This window comes from Phalacrocorax aristotelis, chromosome 11 (genome assembly GCF_949628215.1).
Source record: "Phalacrocorax aristotelis chromosome 11, bGulAri2.1, whole genome shotgun sequence".
In the NCBI taxonomy this organism is placed as follows: Eukaryota; Metazoa; Chordata; class Aves; order Suliformes; family Phalacrocoracidae; genus Phalacrocorax; species Phalacrocorax aristotelis.
The window spans coordinates 22,511,199-22,529,729 of record NC_134286.1 but is presented as its reverse complement, the minus strand read 5'-3'; the positions used below and the strand labels follow the sequence as shown (position 1 = coordinate 22,529,729).

At 45.0% G+C, this 18,531-nt stretch overlaps 2 protein-coding genes across 3 annotated transcripts in view; one reads left to right on the top strand and one right to left on the bottom strand.

Annotated features, from left to right (window-relative positions):
* LOC142063012 (uncharacterized) overlaps positions 1-18,531 on the bottom strand; it is a 313,397-nt gene that overhangs the window by 83,014 nt on the left and 211,852 nt on the right. The window contains exon 9 of the mRNA XM_075106291.1: positions 8,441-8,538. Coding sequence (XP_074962392.1) covers positions 8,441-8,538 — 98 coding nt within the window. The remainder of the gene's footprint in view (positions 1-8,440; positions 8,539-18,531) is intronic.
* LOC142063009 (vascular endothelial growth factor receptor kdr-like) overlaps positions 1-18,531 on the top strand; it is a 142,134-nt gene that overhangs the window by 15,477 nt on the left and 108,126 nt on the right. The gene's annotated exons all lie outside the window — the stretch shown is intronic.

The window sequence follows — 18,531 nt, the reverse complement described above, 5'->3', positions numbered from 1 at the left end:
AACCCACGTGTCTCACTGAAGCTCTGTGTGGTGGCTTCTGGAGGGTGAGGGAGGTATCAAGGCACGCTGGCTGTGCCTAGCTGGTGAGGGAGAATGCCTCACAGAATGACTGTCACAGACACCCCTCAGTGCCAAAAGACCAGGGACCTGATGGGCTCATCGACGACGGTCATCATGAACCTCTCACTTACCCTGCAGCAAAGCACATTTGTGAGGCCATCCTGGAAAGGCTCCTGAACACTCAGCACTCCTTCAGCCACTGCTTTGGATCTACGTGACCCACAATCTGTCTCTTTTTGCATGTAGTTAAGCCATCTAAAAAAGATCAAATTATTGAAGCGTTAGAGAGTTGATCTTTACATTCAGGCTAAACTAGAATTACAAGTGCTTAACCTCTTACTGAGCAGTTTCTCTCACTTAAAAGGGAAAAGCATAAATGAGTTTTCACTGGAATATGCTATCCTGGCATTTTAATTAAGATGACAGTATATAGGGAAAACAAAATACCTGGGCATTATCAGTTTTCATGGCTATTGCTCTATTTGTCAGCTGGGGCAATCCATGTGCTGTGTGAACTGCAGTGCTAAGGGTATGGTATCTTTATGCTCAAAAGCAACATATTCCCAAGCATGTTGTCTTTGGCATGGCCAATATTTTATCTGCCAGAGCCAACGTTAATGAAAAATTCCTGAAAAATTCCACATTTCTACACAGCAATGCTCTGATGGGAATAACAGTCTCTTCTGACCTCGTTCAAAAGGGATACAAAATAGGGAGGTATTCCTGAACCCCCCTACCCAGGACTTTGGGTACTTTGTGCTAAGTTTGTGATGCTTGCCTGTCTTTATAAGTGATATCAGCACTGTCAGGTTGTGTAGTCCCCTTAGTACCTGCATCCAAAACCAGCACTTCTCAGAACAGACACGCATGCAGTCAGAAACACTGGGTTGGTGAAAATAAGACCTGCCTTCTAGTTTTGTTGTGTAACAGTCTCACCTCTTTAAAACAGTCAGAGTGATGCAGCAGCTTTGTAAGGAGAACACGTCTGTATAGAAGTGGGTTTCCCCTTCTGGGACAATGCTGGTGAAGTCGTGAGTCTTTCTGACATGGGGGGTAGGAATATTTGTCATCTGTTAGAGTCAACATTAGCCTAGATGATTTGTAGTATAGGGGCTCATCTCATTGCATCAGACAGTCTGGAAAACTAAGGCCAAGCAAACAAAGCTGTGAAAGAAAAGCCTAGTCACGAGTAAGGTGGCCTTAAATCACTGTTACTGACTGCGAAGTGACAGTGCAGGGAAATGGAAGGGACTAGTTTACTTTGATTTGCATGAATTGAATTCACACAGCTAGTCGAATCCCGTAGGAGTCCAGAGTATCATGTAGTTCCGTTGTAAGCAGAATAGTACTAGAGGCTAACTGGCACATGGGCCGTGGCACAGTGAAATCAATGACTTGAATAAGAGAAGAGCCACCCTGAATTTCCCCTTCAGGCCCTCACTTGAGCTTTGCACAGCCAGACCATCGTTCCTCCTCTGACAAGGCTTCTTGTCAAGGCAGTCCCTGTGATGGGGGCGGGGGGGGCAAGCCAGAGCTGTGGGAACTGTGGAAAATCCCAACATAGGAAAGAGAGCCCATTCGCACGAGGCCTTGCAACAGAGCTCGGGGAGGCGTGCTGGACTTGCTCACATAGCGTAGGTCACTCAGTAAGTGGAGAAATAAGTGAGCTTGTCAACAAGCAAGGAAAACCCCATGTATAAGCCTCTCCACATGCTGTCCTACAGCTGAAACCTTTGTGTTGTATACACACTTTGTGGCCTGGAACACAGAGGGCAAAGGAAAATCAAGATTTACAACTACCAGGCATCCAAAGCCAGGTTACTACACACACATCCACACCTGACAACAGGCAGGGCAAGCAGTGTAATTTATTCCCCGCCTTGTTGTCAGAGTCCATGATAGCATCTGTTATCAACAACTGTGTGTCATGCCCTAGAGACAGGAGAAAGCCTGAGAGCACACAGATAAGAGCAGGTGCTAATTTGATGCTGTGGTCCAGCACACAGACACAATGCTGTGCAAATGCTCTGGTTTCAGCCCCTGAAAGGCTCTCTCTTGCCAAGTTCTCCCCTCCTTTGGAGACTTTTTGAATGGCAGTTGCTCAGTCAGCAGTGAGAGTGCACCTCGATCCTCCTGTGTAGACAAGATCTTTGATGTGCTCGTGCTCTGAGCTGCTACCTTCATTTCAGTTTTGAAGGGGATGCAAAGGGAGGGACAGGTTCTTGCCAATCACAGACTTGCCTAAATATTTATCTCTGCTAAAAACAGTTTAGTTTCTGGATTTAGCCCAGGGTTGATTCTGATGGGAGACATCAAACACAATATACATGAATCAGGGACAGCACATCTGGCATTGCCTGTGCGCTGTAGGAATATAAATAAAAGAGCCAGTGAACTCCAGCTGGTGAGTTATTTGTACTGCAGCAAGGCTGTCGGCTTTCTAATATCACCACCCAGTGAGAAGAGGGTGCCGTGAATCAATTGGGGCTGCTCCGTGGTCCCCCGTTGGCATCCGTCTTCCTTTTTGCATGGGAGGGCTCAACCGCGAAGGATCATAAACACTTTTTAGAAAATGGTTTGCAAGAGTGCCGAAAAGAGTGGCGGGCCAAGCCAGCAGTGCTGCCAATATTTAGAACATGATGATATTTTATTTTTTTGAAGTATCTGCTACAAATGTTCTTTTCCTGGAAAGATTCCTTCTCCTGCCTGCCTCCCCCGCCTCCCGCAGACTGCTGGTGCCAATATTTCTGTTGTAACTTCCTTGCTCCCAGCCATTTCCTACTATAGATTTCCCTCCTCTCTCCCCCGGAGCTGATGGTCCAGGTTGCACCCTGCATTGTTCTGCTGGCCTGGACGGAGGCAAACGTCAGTGCCTGATTCAACCACCTATGCAGAGGCACCCAGTGCTGCTCGGGGTGTCGGAGGGTGACCCTGCAGCCTTCTGGCTCTTGCTATGGAAGGGCATAAACATCACAGAGATGCCCTGTATCTGCCAGGCCTGGGAGGATGGCTCAGGTAGAGACGTGAGCCCCTGGTCATCTTCTTTAGGGTGGCAGCAGAACACACGACAGTGCTGCAAGGCCTGGTGGGTGCAGGAAATGGCCAGAGCTCTGGACCCACGTGCATGGGGCACTTAAGTACATGCCGCATCTCACTCCTTTCCGTCTTCTCGTCCAAAGGGAGCACTGCCCTCAGAACAGTCATAGTGTCCTCTAGTGCCTTTTACTCCATCATTCTACAAACTGATACGTATGACCTTTAGTTGGGCAAAATTTGGCATGGAAACATGAACAGAAGCCGTGGAGCTGGGGGTTAAAAAATGTGCAATGCCCAAAGGGTCGTTTTGATCACTTTAAACAAAACCATCATGCGGAGCAGCCGCAGAGAAAGATTTACCACATTACTTCCCGATTAGCCCAGGACACCAATTTTAGGTACCGTTAAAACAGCGGAGGTCAAATTTACTATGGAGGGCAAAGACCAGTGATTCATTTTTCCTTATTCTTTATAATCACTTTTCACCTTGAAGAACAAAAGGGCCTAAAGTCAGAGAACGTTTGTTCTTGAGTCTTGCCAAAGCCTTTTTTTTTTTTTTTTTTAATAAACCATCATTAAAATCTGGGCCCATTGCCTTGACAAAAGAAAAGAATATATTTGTGTATGCTTAAGAGACGGGAAAGAGACTGTGCGCCAGGGCTAGTCACAGATAAAGGAATTCCGGACATTATTCCTTGTGCTCCTAGGGGTTGTGACATGGGATTTCCTTTCAAAGTGGTAAATAGCCCTACAGTTGTACAACAGGGTGGGGTGGTCACTGCTTTCTTTAAAATGGGGGGACATGAAAGCACATTATGAGACAAAAGACAGGCTGGTGCATGTTCACAATGAACCCCTGTGAATGGGGGCGAGGGGTGCAGATTCACCCCCACCCAAAGCACCATCTCAAAGCTTTGCCCTCATAGGGTTCCCATGGTTTAGAGGTGCTACCAGATGATCTCGGCTTTGGGAAGAATAGCTCATGTCACAGTAAAATAGATTTAACGCTTAAGAGGGAGCCAAAATCTTGGGGCTTGTCAGCAGCTTACGTGTTCCCCCCAGATCTGCGGGGGAGAGATGGAACTTGTGGGGAAACAGGTTTATCTTGGGGTGACTCCTGATGTTTTCTACCTTCTCTCAAAGCCAGACAGCCTCTCACTGTGCAACGGTGGGACACTGAGTGCCTGTCCTGGCCTGGGATGGGAACAGAGAGGGTGGCGAGGGTGCGATACCACAGCTGTGAGCTTCAGGAGGAGCCTCACCATGTTTCGGAACAAGAATCAGACAGCCGAGGTCTTTTGTAACTCAAAGCACCTTTCTCTCTTGTGCTGAATCCCACACAGGACTGGGGTGAGCAGTCTTCTCTTTTAAGAAAACAGAAGAGCTAAAGCTGCAGATTTTATCCTGTTTGCATTTTAAATAGAAAAACATTCAACTTTGTACTTGGATTACTTTTCTGTTGGCCTTTGCATTAAGGACTCACCAAAGCGCACTGGTTTTGCAGTGTTAGGGGAAGTTGGAAGAGGGGAGGAACGTGAATCGCTTGATGAGGGAGAAAAGAACATCAAGCCGATTTTATATTTGGATCTGAATGCAAAATTATTTCCTTTCCTCCCTCTCTCTGCGGCTGTCCTGGAGGGTCAGCAAAGACTGCAGACCCTAAACCTCACAGTTAAAGCAGTGATTAATGAGAAGGGGAAAGAAGATTTGCATGTTACTATTCTCCAGATCCTCAGGATTCAGGTCTCCAATGATAAATGTCATTTAAGGAATCATCAGTGCAACAGATATATCAGCGTATTGCAGAAGTTTGCAAATGGAAGGTTCCTACATGAGCCTTCTTGTTGCTTTCTATTTTATTGCTAAATACCTGAATTACAACTCTCTACTCCTTCTACCATGTAACAACACACCTGCAGATTTATCTTCCCCTTGAACTACAATGAGATCTTATGTCAGTATAGGGAGGCACATGATAAAATTCTAAAATTCAGCTTGTAAACCTCATGCAAAGTGGGAATGTCCAAGAGGTGGAACTGCTGCTTCCAGTGACGAATCAGTTTGGATCTGCTGCAAAGGATCTTGTTTGATTAGTGAATTAGACACCCAGGAAAGGCTAGAGAGATTGAAGTCACAGCTGCATCCAGTCCCTATTGCAACTCCTTGGTTTAAGAGGTTGCATCAAGAGGGTCTAAGACCATACAGGACACATGGAAGATTCTAACCAAGTTAGAACTGGAGACTTCAAAGGAAAAATAACAAATTTTCCTTCTTTCTCTTTGGCTCCTTCCTAACATCCCACATTTTTCTGAAAACCAGGGAGAAGAGAAAGTTCTCCTGTTCACTGCAGCAATAAAATAACACATCTTCTGAAGTAACTGTATGGTTGGTCTAAGGAACAACAAAGACAGCTAAATGAATCATACAGAGAATTACTCATACATACGTATTTTCAAACAGTAAACAGGTCATGCTACGCATTGTTAACTCGCAAGCACGCCAGGCTCTACAGTCCACATTGCTGCTCGTGGGTATTCGAGGAGATCAGGAGAAAGTCAGTAGTTGCACAGCAGTAAAACCGATCCGAAGGAGCCCCTGGGACTGCACCCAGACGTTAGCACTTCTGCTGTGTGGGTACGGGGCTGTGTGGCGCTCACACGTCAGGAGAGTACCGTTATACTCGCATGAATTGGATCATGTTTTCTGAGCCCCGTAACAGACCACTGAATCATGCATTTTTGATATCCTGGTACAATCACATTAAGTCTCTTAAGATGAACTACATTTTCATGGCCAAAAGCCAAACAAACAAAACTCTCTGAAAAACAAACAGAACACTTTTAGAAGGATTTTTAAAAAGCTAAACAGATCTTGGTTTAGGGACTTGTAATTTTAAAATAGCTCAAATAAATTAAGAATACCAAAACTGCTCTGCTGTCCTTCCCAGTGGTGGTGTGAGCACACGAGAGTTTCTGTTTCCTCGCAGTGGAAACTGCCCCTTAATTATGGTGCCATTGCCCAGTGGCGTGATCTCTTTATCTTGAACTGCAGGGTGGAGCCAACCTGGGCTCAGAGGAGTTTTCCCACTGGACAGATGGTCACACCAACACAACAGCTCTAGTGCATAAGGCTTGCACGATTGGTGCTTGACATACAGCCCTTTTCACTCTCAAACAGTGGGGTTTTTTTCCCTCCCAAAGCTGCTTACATCTTGTGACCTTGCAGTAAAGCCCAAACGAAATGCCTCACAATTTTCCTAAATACTATCTTGATTCTTATGGCTCCTGTATGAACCACTGCTATGCAGTTAATGCTGCGCAGTTGTTTCTACCCTAAGACCTTTTAGCCAAGGGTTTACAATTTGGCATCTGAGACCTCAGCCTGAAAATTCAGCTTTGTTTTTGTACTCTCCCCAAGAGTCTGTTTTAAATAGATATAAACATTTCAATAGCTTAGGAGTGCAACAAAATGGTCAGTCTCCCTTTCCAGCTGGAAAACAAGCATGTTTCTTTGGATCCAAGTACTGCATGTCGTTGGCTAGACTAGTGGCTGGTCTCATCTTGGCTTGGTCATGCAGATCCAGGCATCTGCATAACCTTATGGCACAGCCAGAAAAAAAAATAAAACCCACTGTTACTTGACCGTGCAATACTTGCTTTTTCAGTGTACCTGTTTCTCTGTGGCGGGCGTTGCTTGGCCCTCTTGCCCTGATTGTCATGCACAAATACCACCGCATCCAGCAAGAGACGCCAGGAGCCTGTTGATTTACTTCAGCGCGTGGAGAAATCCCTCAGTAACAGAGTTCACATCTGCCAGACCAAAACTCATATGCTGTACTAAAAATGTTACTGACTAATCGAGGCAAGGGAGAACAGACCTCCGAAAGAAGCAAGTGTGGACCCCAGCAAGTGCTTGCTCTGCCTTGTTTAGCTGGTTGCTTATTCTGCGGTGTCTCAGATCTGGATTTCATCACTGGGATTAGTTCTCTGAAATCGTAGTGCAGCAAATCAAGGCGCTGTGTGTGAATTCAGGGTGGGAAGGAACCTTGTTAATTGCCTGTGTGCATTTGGGTTATTCTTTCATCTCCTGCCTTGGTACTTTTCTCCTCCCGAATCCAAATGGTGACATTTTTCTTTCTTGGTGACATAAAATTTTCACTTTGCTTTCATTCAGTGCTCACTTAACTTTCATTATTCCCTTTTTTTTTTAGTCATTTTCATACAGTTCTGTACTTCTTACCAGGGTTTCTGATACTCTGCAAGAGGTAGTCAGGAGAGAGCTCCAAAAACAAGAGGTGCTTTCCTCCTTTATTACTTTTAGAGACATATTTGTTGATTTTGTTAACTATCCAGCACAAGAACTAATTTTATTGTTCAAAGAGCAACTGCACATTTTGTCTGCCTATAGGAACTGCAAGGAACTCTTGGGCTGAAGAGGTGAGATTTTTAGGAAAAGAAAACAGTGATGTGCTTGTGTCTGCTCTGTTTGAAACCAATACTAAAAACAGAACCAGTTAGGGGTTTTATAACAAAACAGCTTTTCATTAGAAAATTACACTGTGGTGAAATTCTGTGTAGAAAGTGGCTGGGTTGGATGTAATTTTCCAGGAGATGTTCTCCGGCCAGGATGGCGTTTCTGGTCGCAACCCAGCGATGCCATGACCTTGTCACTGAGATGCATGCGTAGGATGCTGGAGACACCACGTTCCTTGGTGGAATCAACCCTCCGAATCTGTGTCTCCCACTACCAGGGGCTGCCCTAAATATCCGGCTATTTTTAGATGAGTCTTTTTCTGTTGCTGCTTTCCATAATAAGAAAAACCTTTGAAGGATTTGTGTTTTATCCCTATGCACAACAGGAATTAAAATAAATAAATAGATCTTAAACATTTAGACATGAAAAGAGAAGAATTTCCTGCCCAGCTTTTGCTAAGCGGTGTAGGTGGCTTTAATGCAAACCGGGTCTGCTCTTGGGTACCTGACAATGTTTTCTTTTCTTGGAAGTGACTGCGGTAAAGCACCTTTAAAAGCAGGATCCCACAAAGCAAATCGGCTGTTTCCAAGGTCACTGTGCAATCATTTCCCCCGTGCCATAGTTTTTCCAGATGATGAACCCATCTGGAGTTCAGATCTGCTGCAATCTAACCAACCTGTTAGAGAAGGAATTGCCGGAGCTAAGGGGCTGCAGCAGCACAGAGGACATAGCCAGCACCAGGGCGGCAAGGCAAAGAAGTCCTTAAGTGGCCGACCACCCCCCAGAGCCCCTCAAAGCAAACCCAAACGTCAGGACCTGGCACTAAAGAAGCAGGCTTAGCTCGGGACATCACACCTGGTGTATCACCCACCTGCCGGCCCCGCTCTGGGCTTGCGGGAGGCTGCGCCCGGATACCCGCAACTGCTTTTCCTCCAAACCTTCGCAGGTCAAGTGAGCTAATCCGGAAACCTGCAGGGGATAGAAGAAGGGACTTTTGTCAACAGGCAGCCATGCTATGTAGACTCGATAAATATGTGCAGTGCTAATTCGAAGCAGATTCCTGCTTTGCCACAAGGAGAATTCCTCCAAACCCTGCCATCAAAAACATTATGTCACAGCTGCGGAGAAGCCTAACAAACAGGGGAGAAGTTGGGGTCATGTCAGGGAAACAGTGCGGTGGAGGCTGTAAGGAAGTGATTGAAGCCTTGTTCCATGGCCTGGTGGAGTTTGTCATTAAGAAGGATTTCACAAATGATTTGCAGCCATTCCCGGGGTCCGATTGGTACTTTCCAGCTTAATGCAAACCAGTGAGGAAACCAGCTCCCAGACCTGGTTAGGCCAAACTACCCAGGGAGGTTCCAGGCAAGAGATAACATAACATCGCCTGGGGCTGCAAAAACGTAACTGAAACTGCAATTGGTTTTTAAGGAGATAGTTAGGTCCTCTCTCCCCATCTCAAAGCAAACAGCTTTTATCTCATCTCCCAAAATAGCAACCTCCCACCCTTCAAAACAAATCAAAAAATAAAAAGGAAAACCTCTTGAGACAGGCACACAGACAAAGCCGACAGTGGAACACAGAGCTGATCGAAAACAGACTCCAGCATCAAGTCCAAAGTCAGTTTCAGCCCATTTTGTCTTAATGGGTAAACTTAAGAAACTGAGAAAATAAATACCCAACAAGCAGATTTTACTGACACTAAGCATTTACACATTTCTGACACATGATCCCTGTGATTCGATCAAATCCACCTCTGGTTAGTGTCAATTGAGTCGATCTCGGGAGGCTTTGGCTCATTTGCTTTTGGATTTATAGCTCAAGGAAAAATGATAAAACAATGCTAATTAGGGCGGGCTTTTGTTCTGCTTCCCTCTAACCATCCACCTTCCCTGTGCTGATCTCAACTCCATCCCTCTCGTGGCCTTCCCTTGGCCTGCTCCTTCTGCAGGTCAGTGATTCATCACACAGGAGGACACAGATGTTCTTCACAAAGAAGTGTTTCCACGCAAGCTGATATTTTTCCTAGAAAAGAGGGCTGGGGATGAGGAACGAGATGGTTGAGGAGCAGTTCACCATTGTGCAAAAGGCCTGAGAATATGTATTGCCCGTTTCCACCTGTTTGTGTGATGCTGCCTACACGGCCCACCGGCACCGCCAGGGAGCAGGGTTGACTGCCGGATTCACACCGACAAGGCACCAAGTAGGAAACCTTGGGGCACGTGGCCTGAGAAAAGAGGCGGTCTCTCCGAGCTGCTATTCCGTAAGCATTTGGTGGTGAGCAGGCAGTCATCCTGCTTGATGGCAATACTAGGATTTAGCTAGGGGGCATGGTCAGAGGTTGTTTTGCAAGCCGCCCTCTTATCGTTCAGCAGAAACTCATCCAAATTCCTCTATCAGCTCTTGCATTTCTTAGAAAACAGCCATAGCCCTCTCCTGAGGTCTGGTTTATGGTCACTTTTGAGTCCAAAGCTGAGAATGCCCGCTCTGCCTTTGAATCTCAGCAATGCTGAGGTGGCTCCAAAGAAGTTTGGAAAGGGAAGAAACCCATACCTCAGGTCTGGCCCTGGTAGGCGTCTCGGCAGAACAGCATGGCCCTAATACTGCCTAAATGTGGCAGCTGAAGCTCTTTGAGGTTACCTCATGTAGGTCACCAGCAAATGTTCTCTGAAGGACATCTCCTAGTGCTTTATCTCATCTAATTTTAAATATTCCTAAAGATAGGGCTGGCATCATTGCTTCCTTTGGGAGATGAATTACGCAGGCTGGTATAACTCAACCTTGCGAAGATTTTCTTTACCTAAACTCTTACCAGTTGCAACAGAAAAAGCAGATAAATAGCTGCCCTTGGTATCAGATCTCCCGTAATTCCAACCTCTCCTGTTAAGCACTCCAATTTATAAAAATGTTATTATCGTAGCAGCTAAAGGCGCCATTACCGTGTGCTGTGCAAGAAAGTAGTATCAAATCCATCAAAATGGCTCTTGGTCTTTGGTCTAAACAATGTGGCAAATAACCAGATAAGCAGGAAAAGGGATGTGGGTTTAAACCATACTGACATTTTGCTTGAGATATGGAAAACTGGCAGGACAGTCATATGATATTGAGGCAAAATTGTCTATATAAGCATCCTGGACACCTGAGATGTCAGAGTCAGGCTACAAAACTGAGACCTAATTGCGTGTATTTAATATCTTACCTGTTCCCTTCCTTAGATTTGGGTTACTGATCCTTGACTGGACATCAAAGAACAGAGAAAATGATACCCTGAAATAATAACTTGCAACATGCAAGTAAACTTGTGCTTTCCTAAAATCAAACACCTCTGTGGCACTGATACATTTTTGTTTTCAATGGAGTTGAGCCACCAGCTTAGATGTAGGGACAAGTTTCCTTATTCTTTGGCTTGTGAGCTACTTAGCAGGTTTCCTTACTGGACTCTGTATGCATTGAAGGCCCATGCTGGTGTGTTCAGGACAGGTTTCACCAAACCAAAACAAATGAAGGGCTGTGTTAGTCTCCCTCTTAAGTCTCATCCGGCTCCACTGACTCAAATCACTGCAAACAAATAATTTCCGTGTACAGATTTCTGGAAGGGAAGACAGAGCGGATCCATACAGCATATCCTGATAACTCCCATCAGTTGGGCTTAAAACATCTTTTTTTCAGTCCTTTTAAAGGTCATTCTGACCTGTACGGTGCTCAAGTACTGCTAGTTCAGGAGTTTTCCCAACAGTCTTACACGCAAGTGGCTGATAAAACAAAAGGAAAGACTTGGGAGTCACCCACTTAGTCCACAGATGGTAGAGAAGGGATGTGAGTGAGCATCCTCCTCCCATTTGATACATACAGGCAGAGGCTGAGTGCTGGCAGAGACCGTACGATGCTTTCAGAGAAGCATACTTTTTGCTAAACCAGAGTTTCAGGGATTTTGTAACTTCCCTCTCTTCTTCTCCGGTCACTTTAATGTCTCTCTAGAATATCCATCTTATACTTCTTCAAAGTCTTCTACTTAGGATGAGCTATGATCATATTTTATTGTCAAAGGAGTAAGCCGACGTACAGTACAATAATTTACTTGACTCAGTAGTTTGAAATACTGTCTCCCTTGTTAATGTTACTTTATATTACATGCAAAATTTCTCTGTTAATGCATGTTCTGGCTAAGAACTTAAATAGCCAGGCCAGGAGAATTTTGAAGTTACCATCACTCAACAGCTATGTAAATATATCTACGTATGGCAAGTGGGATTGTATTTTGGGTTAATACTGGCCAGCACTTTAATTTGTGTGGTACAGCCAAGAGGAACTTCCATCTTCATCTGTTCGCCTTTCGTTTATGGGAGTGCTGTTTTCCAAGCCCCCATGGTACCAAAGCTCTCCTTCAGAACCAAGCCTGACAGCTCTAAATTATTATTGAAAATTGTTTCGTGATTATACTTTAAAGACGATGGGGACTAGGTTAGATCTTGGCTCTCGCAGTATGCTCTGGGTGCCTGTACAACCCGACACCAGAACAGATTTTCAACATGTGTGAAACCAGCATTATTTTATTGAATCCTGACAAAAAATTCATTTAACCACTGATGGCCGCTCCTAATAGCAACTTTTATGGAAACCTAAGGGAAATCCCACCTGTAATATTTTATGTTGCCAGCTTAAAGTCTGACCTCTACTGGCAGTCGGGATGAACTATGAACTGGTACACGTATGGATTATTGCATTGCCTCCTAGACACTGAACTAAGGGCAAATTCTTGCCATCAGAATAATAAACCCCATTTCATTCTCCCTGTCTCCTGCCTTGTGAGCAGACTGACCTGCACGCAGCTTTAATGCTGCCTTGGTGCACCATGTTCCCTCTATAGGAAGTGTAGTGTAGGAACCATCATAAAGATTTCCAGTCTGCCAAGAAGTGTGCAATAATGTTGTGAATAACAAGTAAAGGAAAATTACCGTATCATATCCACACAGAAAAGAAAATCATTGGGTTTTTTTTAAAATCTGATGGCTATTGTTACTTCGACAGAAAAAGATGAGAAATGTGTAAAGCTGTATAGAAGACTTATTGAAAACTTTTCTCTACTGCTCTAACTTAAAAAAGTCCATTCTCCTTAATGAAATACCCAGCCTGAAGAGCTTTAGGCTTATCCTGAGTACAGGCAGCCCCTTTATTCCAGGTTAAAAGTCCAGTATAAATGTTAAAACTGGGTACGTACAAGACAGAAATCACTCTTGCATCAGTAGAGATCTAATACTTGTTTTTTCATGAGAAGCTCTGGCTCATATCGAGATAGATTTCAATAGTGACTGATTCTTTCTGTGCACATGAGCAGGTTGGGGAATAGTTCTTGGATCAGAGTCAGCACAACAATTGCTTTCATTATTTGCAGCTGTACAAAACAAATAAGTTTGAAAGAAATATCGAGAGGTGCCAAATTCAATCCCATTGATGTGTGAGAGAACACAGTGTTTAGTGCTGCGTTGTGACACACATGAAGTCTGTGAATTACCTCTGTTGACTTTTCAGCCTTACATGTCACCTTTGATAAATGAGCTAATCCACTGATAGCTACTCAAAATAATAAAGCAATTTAGTTAAAAGAGTTTTAAAACATTCCTTCCTTAGCATCTGAAACTTTCTAAGTAACTGTTCGGCACATACAAATGACCCTGTACGGAGCGATTGTGATTAAAGGGAACTGGATGTGGGGTTTTGACAAGCTGGAATCATAACTTGATCCGTCGTTTACTGTCTGAGCTACGAAGAACCGTTGGGCTGACACGCAATAAAATATCCAGCTATCCATCCATCCATCCATCCATCCATCCATCCATCCATCCATCCATCCATCCATCCATCAGCAGGCAAATATGCTCCCAAGAGTTCAACTGTGGTGACAATACGAATTGAAGGACCCAGTGGAGACGGATCTAGACGGCCGCCTACCTTTCCGTTTCCCTACCCAGTGCTCTGGAGAAAGGAGAGGGATCTTGGCTAGAGTCACTTCCAGATAAATGCTGTATTATATCTCAAGACTGAGTAGCAGTAAGTCCTCATTTGCTGAGGTGGGAGGAGGTGAAGGGGAGGCAGAACATGCACTGTGGTGGACTGCAGTGAGAGTGGAGGGCGAACCTCAGGGCCAAAGCCACCGGCAGAGAGGTACGTCAGGCTCTTGCAGGGGCTGCTCCCCATGGTGGTTCGTCCTAGAGGCCAATGCATGCCCTTGTTCCTCCTCTCACTCACAGCCTTGTCTGAAGAATGTGCCCTCTCCTCAGGATGGTCAAGTCAAGGAAGAATGAAAGCTATGTCTGGAGCGCCTATGAAGTAATCCTGTCTGGGAATCATAGGAAACACTTGCATCTGCAACCCTAGAGCTTTTCTCAGGAGACCACGTTGGGGGGGAGGCGAAGACAGTTTCATACCTCACATTTTTTGATCCCCCCGCCCCCCCCGAAGTCTTTAGCACATAGCGTGGTCTCTTTTTCTGTGTGCCTCATTCCCACTGGGTCTGCATATTTGCTAATCATGGAGATGTGCCAGGTCTTCTCTTTCCCAGAGGAATTGCCATAATTTGGATCAAGAAACAACAACATTCCCAGCCTTTTTTCCATCGACATGAGATTACTGCATTTCCTAAATACTTTAAACTGTGCTTGAGTGCATAGCAGATGATCGCAGTTGTTGCCACCTCCTTTCCCAGATTTCATGTTTATTTTATGGCTGTAGATCTAAGTTCTGGACTTATCACCCAGTTACAAAGAAAGGACATGTCCCCTCACCACATAACTCAACATAAGCACAGGGTGGTGGTATCTCTGTCATTCTTTAGGGCCCCACACTCCACAGTGTCAGAGGGAAAACAATGGCTCTGATTAACGAGCTGCTGCCGCCAAAGACCAAACAATTTTGACCTAGAGTTGCTTTTTGCGACCTCTTTCTGTAAATCTGCAACCGATACAGCGATCCATATCACGGACAGCCAAGAAAGCACATGGCGTTGTATGTTCAGGGAGTTGCCTTTAGGCAGGTGCAGTGGAACTCCAAAGGTTATGTTTTGATTACAGAAAAACAGAGAAAAGTGCCTGGTAATTGCCATAGGGGTTTTTAAGCGTCAGCACAAAAAGCAATAAGGTGGCCTTGCTGAAGGGATTCTGCTGATTACAGAAGGAAACCAGAGTGACACCGGGCCGCTTCGTCAGGAAATGCTGCTGCATTTGTGGGTGAGGAAAAGCCTTGTAGGAACAAATCCCAAGAGCAGGGTCAATGTCTTATCTTATCTTTAAACACTTGCTCTACTTAGCGATTGTTTTTACTGCGCTGTTGTTGATGTCTCCTCTGCTTGAGACTAATGATTTAATTTTTTTGTTGTTGTCACTAGGAACATTTACACCCAAGCTACTGTCTCTGGCTAAACTGCCCCAAACTTCTATTTGCAGCAGGCAGAGAAGAAGAATGGGTGAGAACTACTCCCCTTTCTCATGAGTCAGCTAAACAAATACTAGCTTCTCTGGCTTGGAAAATCAACAAAAACATGAAGCCTTGTTGCTTTGCCAGCAGATACTCTTGGGTTAACACTAGCATTCAAATATCCCGAAAGAATCTTAGCCATCTCTCCTGACAAGTGTGTGATCCCTAATTTAATTTTGGATGAACTCCTTCAGCTTCTGCAGGGATGGAAGCTCTGGCTGTGGTCTACAGGTTTCTAGTTCTATGCCAACACACAGCATTTCTGTTGCAGGACCACCCTGGGGGATTCCCTCTTATTTCTGGGTGGAAAACAACAGGAAGATGTGCTTCTTGTAACCATTCCCCTTAAACAAACAAAGAAAATAGAAAATCTTTAAAAGCTGCTGAACCATTTTCCTTAAAAGTAATTCTGCTTGAATAGCAGCAGTGTAGGCAAGGGAGACAATTCTGGCGAAAGATTCTGGTGGGTATTCAAGGGACCCTGGGGCCCACTGTATGTGGGAACTTTGCTCTTTGCTCTTCTGGCCTAGATGATGGGTTGGGCTTGCAAAACCCAGCACAGAGCAGCACGTCCTTGGGTGCTTTAGTACCTGGAAGGGGTTTCCAGGTGAACCCTGTGCTCTGCTCGTGCTTGGGGCCGGGGGGGGGGCACTTGCAGCACTCAGCAGTCCCATGGGTGGGTTTCCCAGCTGGCAGGAAAGAGGGTGGGTTGATCCATGGCCAAGCAAGGGGAGGTCCTGGTCCCTGGGCATTGGCATGGAGAAGCAAGCTGCCTACAGAGCATGAGCTGGACTTCCCTGGTGGATCCCCAGCCCATTTCCCATGCACTTTCCAAGGACAGGCTTTTCAGGGAGATTATTTTTTCCCATTACAGTCAAGCCTGCTTCTTGGGTCCACTAATCATCTGCTTTCTTTGTGTTTCACCCTCCCAGCTGTGAGAGTTGTCACATGTCTGTGGTTTGGATTACTCAGCAAAGGTGGTGGAGCTGTGGTACTATAGTTTGCCCACTGCTTTTGGGTAATTTGTCTTGATTTTACAATTATCTTGGAAGTATCATGTAACTGAGATATTCAGTCTGGGCATGTGGAGAATAGCTTGGCTACCAGCCTCCAGCGCGTGGAGCACTTGTTAAAGTGGCATTCCTACCTGTGTGAGACTAGGAGTGAGACAGGGTCTAAACCCCTACTCATCTCCTCCTCTAGGAAAAGCAGTTCAGCAGGGAATTAACCAGTAACCTACAGGGGTTTGGCCTGTGTCAGCAGCTGATGAGGAAGTCACAGCGGCCCTGCATTAAGCGCTGTACAGATGCATTGGAGAAGATGAAGGGTCTGAATCTTCACAGACAGGTTAAGTCATTACCTTGATATACACATGGAGAATTGAGGCTTAGGAGAGCAAATAACCTCATCAAAACCAACCCCCTGAGCAAATCAGGAGCGAAATGAAATGGGAGAGAAGCAATCAAACCAAAAGGTCTAGAGGGTAAGTTACCCTCTAACAACCCTTTCTGACCTACACATTCCCCCTCCGCAGCCCATCACGGGGGCCTTTGGCCTCTGTACTGACCCAGTACCCATCAGGCGGCTTGACACAGAACTCACTAGAGGCAGAAAAGAAGAAAACTGAGAGGTTTGTTCCTGACTTGCAGCCAGGTTCTTCACCATAAGAGCATCCCTTCTTTGCTGGGAAAGTCAATGCTAGCAATAACAGTTCATTTAGAAAAATTTGCATTTTGAATAGAGGGCATAAGGCATTTTATTAATGTCAGTGCATGAATCTAGCAGAATCAGAAATCGGATGTCCTTCTCCCACCCAAATTCACAACAAAAAGTGGGGGGAGGTGGGTCTTTTTAATTATTTGCTACGGTCTTTCTAAGCCTTTAAAATAATAAAAAATGACTCGATTACAACAAGTGAAAAGTGATTCCTGGAGCTGAAAACGTAATAAACACACGAAATATTGCAAGGCTTGTGATACAGTAACGCTGACAGTACTGTCGTGTCTTCTCTTCACCTTGAAATAAATCCTAAAATTATTACAAGCCATTGGTTTAAACACACACAGCTTTTCAATGAATCATTGAGCTTTCTAATTCCAGTGAAAATAGGATTTGCGTGCGAATATAGTAATGAAAATACCCTTTAAAACAGGTACCTGTTAATTTTTCCAGTGTGCTCACACTGTGTGCTTGTGATGAGGTACCGTGGCACCTCAGAGGAAAGCATGTTGTCTTTCCTCCACGTCATGTGCAGACACAAAGTTGTTTGGAGAGACTGAGCTTCACCAGTTTTTCCCTGGCAGGCACCATAGGTAACAGCTCTTCGTCTGCACGATCCATGTTATTGGTGATCCCCTTATTACTGGTGACCAGGGCCACGCACGCTCTCTGTACAGCCCCCATTGATTCCAGAGTGTTTTCAGAGCACAGATTATGCTCCTGGTCCAGGTTCTAGCTCAGAAATGCTTTAAGGTAAGCCCTGCTTACAAAAGTATCCCCAATCTATTGCCAGCCATGAACAAAACAGTTTTTAAATGTTGTATATATGCCTCTCCCCTTCCCCTAGTAAAATCAGCTCTAGAACTCCGACTTCCAGTCCTTTCTAATGGGACCTGACGTGTCCTAGGGCCCAGATCTATGCACAAGAGTGACTTTACACACATGAATAGTCCCTGGAGTTCAATCATGTGCAAAAAGCTATTTGTGTTCCCTAGTCCTTGTGGAATCAGGGCCTTAGTCTAACCTGCTTCATTTAGCTGTCAACACAGTGGTCTCCGGTTTGCCTAGCAATTATTTCTTTGTCATCCGATGCAGAGGTTAGGTGCTCTTTGATACTGTTCTTTCAGCTTTCCCCTCCTCTGCGTGCTGCAGTGCCCAAAAGGGATATGTGGATCTCTTAATCAGATATCATATTGTCATTAGCTGTCACTATGTACGATACCTAGATACGTTCAACCTCACAAGCCTTTGCGAGTGCTCTTTTGGGGATAGCTACTGGGTAGTTACAATAAGAAACAGAGATTAAAAATAGTTTTTATCCATGCTCACTGATGTTCCTAGCACAAACAGTCAGGCATTCGCTTAGCGTGGGAGGGATCTCCCCCAGCCAAGTGAGATAGAGTTAGAAATCATCTGACAGAGAGGTGAGGGAGGTCACACATTACCCTCTGCCTGGGGATCCTCCCGTGTTTAATGTTGGCTGTGCTGCAAAATCAGATTATCCCAGGAAAAACAGTTTTCAATATACTTTTCTTCCCTGGCTAATGTATCAGTCAACCTTTCACATTTCACTCCCAAGGATTTGTGTAGTTGTGCTGTGTTTGGGGTTTTCACCATCAAGAGCAGAACGGTGAAGTATAAACTGAAGGTACAAATAAACTCTCAGAATTAGAAATGGTGCAGTGAGGCCCTGGACAGAAGGTCTGTCCTGACTTGGGGCTCTTTCTAGGGGCTATCTTTAGCCTGGCTACGCTCTTGAGTCTTGCTGTAGTCAAC